This window comes from Oryzias latipes, chromosome 5 (genome assembly GCF_053564925.1).
Source record: "Oryzias latipes strain Hd-rR chromosome 5, Olatipes_Hd-rR_3.1".
NCBI classification, from domain to species: domain Eukaryota; kingdom Metazoa; phylum Chordata; class Actinopteri; order Beloniformes; family Adrianichthyidae; genus Oryzias; species Oryzias latipes.
Genome location: NC_136241.1, coordinates 35,347,351 through 35,357,500, shown reverse-complemented (window position 1 = coordinate 35,357,500; position 10,150 = coordinate 35,347,351). Strand labels below are relative to the sequence as shown.

General features: G+C 43.3%; 1 protein-coding gene and 1 long non-coding RNA gene across 11 annotated transcripts in view; one reads left to right on the top strand and one right to left on the bottom strand.

Moving 5' to 3' along the window:
* The window catches only part of arhgef3 (Rho guanine nucleotide exchange factor (GEF) 3), a 29,203-nt gene extending 20,596 nt beyond the window's left edge, over positions 1 to 8,607 (bottom strand). For 5 of the 10 annotated variants that reach the window (XM_078947821.1, XM_011475694.4, XM_078947828.1 and 2 more), the window contains exons 1-2: positions 8,402 to 8,599; positions 5,672 to 5,723 (exon numbers count right to left, since the gene is read on the bottom strand). In XM_078947821.1, coding sequence (XP_078803947.1) covers positions 5,672 to 5,723; positions 8,402 to 8,439 — 90 coding nt within the window. In that variant the 5' untranslated portion in view covers positions 8,440 to 8,599. Of the gene's footprint in view, positions 1 to 2,986; positions 3,383 to 5,671; positions 5,724 to 8,401 lie in introns of those variants that run through there. The other 5 variants (XM_078947829.1, XM_078947827.1, XM_020703636.3 and 2 more) reach the window with 5 other exon arrangements.
* LOC144992237 (uncharacterized) lies at positions 5,713 to 8,088 on the top strand. The gene is made up of 3 exons (XR_013656133.1): positions 5,713 to 5,828; positions 7,695 to 7,840; positions 7,953 to 8,088. It is a non-coding gene; the product is annotated as an uncharacterized LOC144992237 (long non-coding RNA).
* Positions 8,608 to 10,150: the final 1,543 nt, after the last annotated feature.

Genomic DNA, 10,150 nt, shown 5'->3' with positions numbered 1-10,150 from the left:
CCCATCCATCCACCCATCCATCCACCCATCCATCCACCCACCCATCCACCCATCCATCCATCCATCCATCCATCCACCCACCCATCCATCCATCCATCCACCCATCCATCCATCCACCCATCCAGCCAAGAGACGTTGTCTTTTGGCTGTCCTGAAAACAGTCCCCCCCCCCCATGGAGCAAACTCATGTCAGCCACTTGTATCCGGAACCAGCGTTTTTTCCCGACAATATGAGTAATATGAGTATCAGGGGGTTGCTATAGCAACAACATAAATAAACCCTGGAGCGTGCATCAGACACAGAGAGGGTGGGGGTGGAGGGGTGAGCAAAGCGAAGGAGGAAAATCCAGAGAAGAAGAAAGATGTTGGGATCCGAGCTGAACGCGGAAACAATAGCAGGAAGCCTGCTGTTTGTTCACTATTGTGTTGAGACTTTGTTGTTGTCCGGATGTTACACAACTGGGCAGACTTTACCTTTAACTCACTGTTGCCATAGTAACCAGAGATAGGAGAACCAGGTTCTCCTGTCAGTTTAAGGTTGATCTCCTTCCATCAACAGCCCTGAATTCCAGACAGCAGCAGACAAGTGTTCCCATTCTTTTACTTTGAAAGTCTCCCATCAGTGGAGCAGCTCTCCAGAACTCAACTCCAACTAAATTCATCCAAGACGCCATGAACCGTTGATGTCAGGTCAGAGAGACTGTGACGTTCCACCTCCAAAACAAGCTGGCTGTGACTCCTCAGGATCCAGAGGTTCTTGAGAAGTTCTCCTGAGGAGAGTCCTCCCTGTTTTCTGACACAAATCACGGCCTCCTGCCTTCTGAAATGTCGTTTCGGACTTTGGGTTTGAGCTCAGGACCTTTCAGGATCTTGTGTGTCAGCCTCCACGTCTGATCCTAAACTGGATCCAGCGGATTCCAGCTTCAGTAACGCTGACAGACGCACATAAAGTTAGTTGTCTGCTGGTCCTCATTTTCCTCAACAGAATTTAGGTTTTTGTTTTCACTCTTCCTGCTTTTTTAGGGAGTAAACTTCCTCTCATTTTACTTTGAAGGTACCTTAGAAAAATCTACTGCAGTTTGAAGCAACAGCTGATTCATGATTTCCTATTTTATAAGAGAATTTATTTGAAATCTAAACAAAAAAAAGGAAGGAAATAAGAGTGTTTCCCTCCTTTTTTAATTTTATGATGGAGAATTTGGATCTTTAATTATTTTTAAAAATACTTTCAGTGTAAAAATGAATAAAGACACGTTTGAATGCAGCTAAAGAGCCCTCAATTGTAATAAATAATGTCTTAATTGAATGTGTTAGAGAAATCAAATTCTTAGGGGTTTTTATCGATGACAAACTAAGTTGGAAGCCTCACATCAGACACATACAAACTAAAGTCTCAAAAAGTATTTCAATCGTAAATAAATCTAAACATATATTAGGATACAACAGCAGATATTTATTGTACTGTTCTTTAATATTACCATATTTCACCTACTGTATAGAAATTTGGGGGAATAATGATAAGAGTTCACTACATCCTCTCTTTCTACTTCAAAAACGAGCCGTCAGAATTGTACATAAAGCCGGATATCTTGATCATACGAACAATCTATTTTATCAATCAAGACTTTTAAAACTGTAGGACCTTGTTGATTTTTACACTGCGCAACTTTTATACAGAGTCAATGGGAAATCGTTTCCATTCAATATCAAACAGTTCTTAGAAAATGAAGGAGGCGACAGACTGAGGGGATGTAGGAACTTCAAGATCAAACTGATAAGAACCACAAAGAAAAGTTTCTGTGTGTCGGTGTGTGGCACTAAACTATGGAACAGTTTAAGTAATGAGCTCAAACAATGTTCAAATATTCAAATATTCAAGAAAATGTATAAAGAAACTCTTATTTCAGGATATGAAGATAAGAGGATTCAAGGATCAACAGGTGTTTGAATAATTCCAAATCAATGAACTTGACTGTGGTGAAATAATCAAAGATGTTTTAATTACAACCACTGAGTGTTGCATTGTAATGTGCAATAATGATTACTGAAATGTTTAAATTACAATCAATAACTATTGATTTTATTTACTTGATCTGCAATGTGTAGCAATAATTACTGTTTTAATGTTATCATGTGTTCTAATGATAATCAATTATTATTACATATCGGTATCGTTACTGTTTACTGAAATCATGAATGAATGTTTTCTGAAGATCATCAATCATTTCTAGGCACTGGAATCTATCTGATCAGAACCGGATTTAAAACGATGTAAAACTATCGAATGAATGAACTCAGTAGGGGGGGGATTATATAAGCTTGCTTCTTCCCACTCCTTTTCAAGCAATAAATCAAACTCTACTTATACTTCAGTTAATGATCACTGTATTTAATTAAGCAAATGTGATTTAAGTGACATTTTTGTTTTGTTTTCTGTCTTTTTAATCTATGCATTTCATCATTTCTGTAATGAGTTTGATAAATATGTGTAACTTCTTTTATTGCTTTGACTACAATGCTTGAAATAAATCAATAAATCAAATCAAATCAAATAAAGCCTCAGACAGGAGAGCAAACATCTGCAGCAGCTGCAGGAACCGAGGAAGATCTTCAAACTCCTCACAAGAATCCGAACACGTAGAGATTCATCTGGAATTAGAATGAATTTAAATGAAAAAGTTTTTTTTTGCTTTTGTATGAAAGTCTTTTTTTTACCTTAAAGAATCTTCCATTTAACTGTCTTTTTTACTGTTTTTTAGTCATAAAATCAAAATCTTTTACAGCACTCAGAGACTGTGAGGATGCAGATGGAGAAGCTGGATTTATGGACCGTTCCCCTCACAGACTGTGTTTAATATAGAAAACATCAGAACAGAAACAACAATGAAGCCGGATTGACTCAAACCTGAGCGTGTCGTTAAACGAAACCCCCGTCTGTGTTTTTAGGACCAACGGCCTCCTGCGGCTCCGATGAAGACCAACTCACCCGATGATAAACAAACAGGCAGCAGCCCATCATCAGGACCCGACGGCCGGCGGGCTCCACAACAACACGCTTCAGGCCTCGGCTCCGCTCCGGTCGCCCCCCTCCGGTCGCTCCTCTTCTTCCCCTCTTCCTCCCAGTCAAACACTTTCCAGCCTAAAGTCACATTTGGTCTCCTTCCTTCACCTCCTGTCGCCACTCGTGCAGAAGTTTCTCCTTTATTCCATCCACCTCCTTCACAGTCACATGTTCTTCCACCTCCTTTCTCCTGGAACTTGGTTCTCCTCGTCCTCCAGGTTCCACGCTCCTCTTCTGCACCTCCTCTGTGCCTCTGATCTGGGCTCCCAGCTCCTTCACCTCCTCGATCTCCTCAGCCTTACCTCCTCCCTGAGTGGATCTACAGACGCTCAGGAACAGGAACCACACACAATGTGTGTATGTGTGTGTGTGTGTGTGTGTGTGTGTCCATTCAGTTCCCACTGGACAAGCAGGAAGTGAAGACTGTCGGGACAAACAAGCCTCTATAATTAGGACCGACGGGAGACGCTGTAACGGGGGGGGGGCAAAACTTTATTAACACTGTGAGAGTGAACGCTGTTCTCCAAAGACCACAAAGATGAAAACACAGACGATGTCAACAAACGTGGAGGAGGGAGTTCAGAGGAACCGGGCAAAGCCGAGGACTTTCACACTGAGCCGTTTGGTCCAGAGGAGGGTTCATCTGCTCGGACGTCCCGCCTCACTCTGGTGAGGCGAGAAACGGGAGCTCGGGTTGAACGGGGAGCAGCAGCTGAGAGCAGAACCCGCCCGCTCGTCACGGAAGGACCACTGACTGTCTAACATAAGTGGACCAATGGCGTCATCCACAGGAAATGACACGCTTCTGGTTTCAGTCGCCATTTTCCCACGATATGTTTTTTTCTTTTTTTTTTTTTTCTTTAAACTTGTCCTGTCCAACAGCTGGGCAGACAGATGAGAGCTGAGGGCCTCTTGTGTTGGACATATTTTATTTTAACAAGAGGGGTTATTCATCTTCAGACAAACCAAAGGTATGTCTGAATAAACCCCTTTTGTAATTGAGGCCAAACTTTATTAATTTCAATCATGTTTGAAAATCTTTAGTGTTGGACCGGATGGAAAAGGAAAGAGGGGAAGAAGAGAGAGGGACGCTAGAGAGAGGGGGGGGGTAAGAGGGTGATAATAGGAGGGGAAGGGGGATAAGACCATGAAGCAGCATAGAGCAGACAGGTTTACTGGTTGTTTATCGTTACGGTACGGTTCAAATGCAGTACAAAAAGGGCGGGGCCTGTCCACACACACTCAAATATTATCAACACACCTGCTAGCCGCAAAAATGTCCACATGTCAACATGCACACAAAACAGATAGTGTTCACGAACGCATACCTATGCCTTTAAACCAACTAGTGTGAAATCTTTCATTCATTCAATCATGCAAACTATTAGTGCAAAGGTGAGCCAACACCTGTGCTCAGGTGAGTGTTTATGTTCTTCTAAAATGGATGGTGGAATGTGAAAAGAAGGAGGAGGAGCGCCCAGCCACCCCCACACCCATACCCCCGCCGCAGCAGCAGCGGCAGCCGGAATTCCCCCAACGCCACACGGGAACAGGCAGGGAACAACCGCCCCCCGGGCGACCAAGACCGCCATCCAGGCCAGGGCCAGCAGGACCGCCGCGAGGCCCCCAGAGCCAGAGAGCAGGGAGGCGCGGAGGGAAAGAGAGCGCCGCCCCAGCCCAGCCAGGAAAGCAGCCGCCCCGCCGCGCCGGAAGAGCCCAACGCAGGGCCCCACCGGAGAGGGACGCCCACAGCCCCAGACGAGCACCCCACCACCACCCAGGAGTTCCGGGCATCCCCCCGCCCCGACCCCAGGTACGAGCCAGGACCCCCCAAGGGAGACCCGCTCCGCCCTCCAGGCAGCCACCCACCCGGCCCACGGTTGGTCCAGGTAGGAGCAAGGCAGGGGCCCGCCGCCCCCGCCCAGGAGGGGGGAACCCCGGGGAAAAAAGGGCGGCCCACAAGGGGTGTTATAAATATGGCCCGACCAGGCTCGGCCATGTTGGAAGTTTGGCGGAGAGAGCACCGCCGGGCCCAGGGAGCCGGCACCCAAGGGACACGGCCGCCATCGCCAAGAGGCCCGCACCCCCCACCAGGGGATATGTTTGTCGCCACGTTGGAACCAGACCTCCTCAGTAAGCAGTGATTGGTCTGTCTACGTTTCTATGGCAACCACTGCAGTTCAGTCCGTGTTGTCCTTTGGTCCAGTGGACGTTCAGAACCAGAACCATTTCCAGATTCCCAAAGCGACTTTTTTATCTTTTGAAATGTTTTCCAGATGAGAAGAAAATGAACCAAATCAGTGGAGAACCCTAACCCGTTTAAACTCCTCTGAACCTCTTTGAGCTTCTAGAACATGCAGTTAAACTTATTTATAACATATTTAAACATATTCCTCCCTTTTTTGCTTCAAGCGAACACAAATGTCTTATAGTTTTTTGCCAGTTTACAGACCGTCACTGTTTTTTTCAGCTAAATTCAGACATTTAAACATTTTATCTTAAGTAAGAATCCAGTTATTCTGCCTCAAGCATGTTTCCTATTTGGCGTTTGCTGACTCCGCCCCCTCATAAGATCCTCCCCATTTTAGTCCCCCAAGAATGTTCTCTTACCCCCCTGAGGGTCCAGCCGTCTGAGGACAGAAGAGAGAAGGAGGAGGACGACCTGAGGAGGAGAGGAGGAGGAGCGGTCAGTGAAAGGAAACAGACGGTGAAGAGGAGGGGGGCACGATGCAGTCTAACTAAAGGAACAAACCCACAGATAAGTTATGTTAGTAAATGCTAGTATCAAATCAAACTTTACTTGTAGAGCACTTTTACAACTCAGCTCACTCAAAGGGCTTTACATAAAAACTGGCGATATTTCTAAAATGATAAAATCCTATTTTTGTTATATTTTCAATTTGTGGAATATTAATATTTTTACGATTTGTAACTCAATCGACCTTCTTTACCCTAAAACATTTCATTTATGAATAGAATAATGTCATATAAATACTGGCTGTTAAATGCTTGAACGTTTGCGTTTGTATCAAAACAAATACACTTAGTTTGTTTTTAATTAACATTTTAAAACATGTTTTGTACATGAAGATTAACAGTATTAACTAGTATAGTTATACTCTATGATTTTATTTTATTTTTCAATATTCATTTCTTATGATCACTGGTCTCTACTAAAATGATTGTTTTCTGTTTTATAAAACTTTTTCACAAAAACTCATCAAACTCTTGAATGGCATTTCTCCTACGCGTTTATTCTGAATGATTGTTATTATAATTTAATTTATTTTTGTTTGTATATAATCTCTAGAAGCGTTACGGTCTTTAATAATAATCTGCACCAATAGTTTGCTTTGGCTGCACAGATTGTAAAAGTTTCAAAATAAATGACCTCCATGGTGGGAACGTGTTACAGTTGGACTGGGAGAAGAGCTCCCCCTTCTGGCCTGATCCTGTTACTGCACTCGGATCTCCTCCAAACAAAGTGGTTCTTCCCAGCTTTGGCTCAAATCTAACTGATGATTGGATCCACAAATCCTGCTGCAAAAGAACCAGATACATCAACCGCTAACTTGAATCCTTTTACAGTTTTTAATATAGTAAATAACTGTTCCTGAGAGACTTGGCTTCATTTGAAGCTTTTGTGTATTTCAGCAGCATCTTCTCCAACCAGATGTGAGTCTGTAGCTTTTTAAAGTTATCTGAAGGACATGATGGTGGATGATGACTGCTAGTTTTTGACATTGAGTCGAATGTAAAGATCCTAAAGGGGGGGGGGGGGGCTTTACTGGCCTCTGGATTTCATCAGAGCTCTGCAGCCTGTGGTGAAGCGGACGCTCTCTGCTCGTTTCAGAGCCTGAAAATGACTCAATCCTTCCTGGGAGTTGTTTTTCCAGAAGGAAAGGCGCCCCTCCCTCAGTGCATGTCCGTCTAACTCTGAACACGCTCTTTAAACCGTCCGACCTCCAGCGACTCCAACCAGGAACGGCGAGCATCGCAGATGCAGATCAGACGTGTGTCTGGCTGCAGGTTCCATTCCTGCACCTCATCCTTTCCCCTCATCTGTTTTCAATAGACCCCACCCCTTCTGTCCATGCAGATGTGCCCTTTAACCAACACTCCAACAAAAAAAGAAACATTTTTATGAGGAAATAAATGTGGATTCAAACTTAAGATGCTGTTGACGTCAACCTAACAGGGAAAATATTGACTCTATGAGGAAAACCTTTTTTTCTTTTATCAGAACAGAAAATAATGTTCACACTTGTAGTGGATCCCAGAGCATAAGCACCACCTTTCACTTTCCAAACCCGGGAGCCTCTGAAATGATTGGCTGTCCAAAAAAAGCAGCTGTACATCATTTATTGCATCCTAAAAACACGTGCTTTCATGATTCTCAGGTCAAACTGTTTTCTAAATGATTTTTATTTTCTAGAAGCTGGAAAAGCAGCTGTTTTGGGTTTATTTAAAAGAAAATCCTGCAGATCTCCAACAGAACCGTCCAAGCAGAGAAATAACTGTTGCTTCACATAAACTGCAGTCACTTCACAGAAAATCAAGAACATTTACCGGGAGGTTTAAGAGTCCGAGTCTGAATCTGAACAAACCTGATCTGCTTGTTTGTTTTCTGCAGAAAATCAAACACCAAGTGTAAAGCACGGTGGTGGTGATGTGATGATCTGGTGTTGCTGTGGAACCCGGATATCTGGATGAATTCATGCCGTTTTTAACTTCATCTGATGTCAGCAAAAGCGTAAACTTTAGTGTTTGCGTACAAAGGTGAGAATTCTCCCGTGAGGTGAAGGTTTTCAGCCATGAAGTCACCTTGGGTCAGGACCTCTGATTGGTTGACGTTTTGCATCCTTTACATACCTTTTTCTGCTTTTCAAAGGAGCCCAAAGAGACTTTAAACTTCCTCCTCTCCCCAAACTGGTTTAAAGAAACTTCTTCAGCTACTCAATCCCTAAAGAACGCTGACGTCACAGCACAACATGGAAACGACCTGAAACACCTGCACGAGGCAGCAAATCACCTGAGACCCAAACGAACTGGCAAAAACAGTCCGATCACGTGATAACATCAAAGACATGACGGCTTTGATGTGGACTCCCGTTCACACGTTTGTCAGACGTTTCCTCTCAGGTTTGGATCATAAAGATCCAGATTCTTCTGCAGTCAGACTCGACCGGGAAACCTTTTCTGTAAAACTTTTCTAATTTTGTCAAGGAGTTCTGACTGAAGAAAGGGTCATCCGTTTCAAAAGTTTTACTTTTTATCACAGACATTCAAAAGGTTAAACTGAAATTCAACAAGAAAATCGCAGACAGCCCCCCCCCTCACCTGGATCCCCGCTGGCATCCATCATCACCTGCCGGCATCGGCCTGCAGCTCCTCCCGCGGAGCAGAAAATCTCAGGCGGGGAAAAAAATCCGCTTTGTGGTGATTTCAAACACGAAAGAGTCCAGCTAAACCTCCACGAAGTCCCGCAACCAACAGATGGAGAGGAAGGAAACATTCCACTTTCCTCCTCTTTTCAAACGCTCAGCTAGAAACGGTCAAAAACCATCCCGTTTCCGGTTGCTACTTCGAAATAAAAGCACAAGTTGAAGCAGGAAGCTCAACAAAATAAAGGTCATCCACTCTTAATCGGACGAAACAAGTACATTTGAAATGTAATCCATTACAATTATTTAAAGTAAATCCCTAATCGGACAGTCTGTAAACTGCACTACACAACACCTGGATTACTTTTATTAACTTTGACGGGAAAAGAACAGCAGAAAACAAATTATTAAATGAAACTGCACAGATTTTACATGTCAAAGGGGGATTCTATGGTCGTGGGTCCTTTACTGCTGACACAAGGAACATGAGAACAGAACCTCAATTCCTGCTGATTCTACACCATGAGAGTCGTGGTACGTTTTCCTCCTCCTGACACGCTCTTCTCTCTGAATTCCAGAGGTTCATGAACCGTCATGGATGAACAGAGTCCTGCTGATGTTTTCACAGTTGGTCCAGCTGGAGGAGCAGCATCAGCTCCAGATATTTTAGGCCATGGAGGCTAAACAGGCAGAAAAAACAAAGTCTAAATGGAGCCTGAGGCCTTCCAAACGCCAAACTAGAGGATTTCAGAAGTCTAACAGAATAAAAGCCTCAGTCCAACTGAAGACGGGGAACTCTGAGCAGAAAAAAGACAACTGCTTCAGAGAGAAATGCTCTGTCTATCACGCCGTGGGATGGACAGGAAACTCTCCAGCATGGATGTTTGTGATGCACTTCCTTTATGGATCAGATTTAGTTTGACTTTTACATCAGTTTGAATATTTTAATCAATATTTTAATTTTACTCATTTGCTGAATTTCTGATTGTTTTTCTTATTTAGAGTCAAAGTTGAGTTTAAAGTTTTGATTTTTGAAAATAAAAATTCTGTTGTTAAAAAATGACTATAAACCAACCAGTGAATGAGATGAAGCAGCAACAACACAGAAATACAAACACAAATGTGACAACAAAGGTCTTTGAAGTATATCTGGTTATCCTCTCAGGCATATTATAATTATTTTCACTCTTTATTTTTCTGCACGTTTGCACTGGAGTCTGCGCCGTTGGTCAAAACGTCACATTTGACAGTAAATAGATGTTGAAACATTCCTCAAAAGTCTAAAGTCTTCTTAGGTCTCTGCCTGCAAGTCTCCAGTTCTCAATCCGTGATCAACAGGAATTAAATAACTGGAATACAGACGAGCTACAAACATTTACCTCATGAAGCAGTAAGATTTACTCTTTAATGTGAAAAGAATTCTGTTATCCTTGTTCAAAAAACAAAAAAGGCATCGAAGGCAGCTGAAAGGTTGAAGCTTTTATTTTGAAGGTCAGCGTTTGGAGTTGCCGTGCACTGAGCTTCTGCCTGAGTCCTGCAGGCTCCTGTTGTTTTTAGCATCGATGCCTCAGTGCTCACGCAGAAAAGAGCTGCTGTTTCACGTCAGAACGCAGATCCACCGGTCAAAGCAAAACCGGTTTCTCTGCTTTTACTGCAGGATCATCAGCTTCAGCGCAGCTGAAACATTTTCATGGTTCTTCAGTCA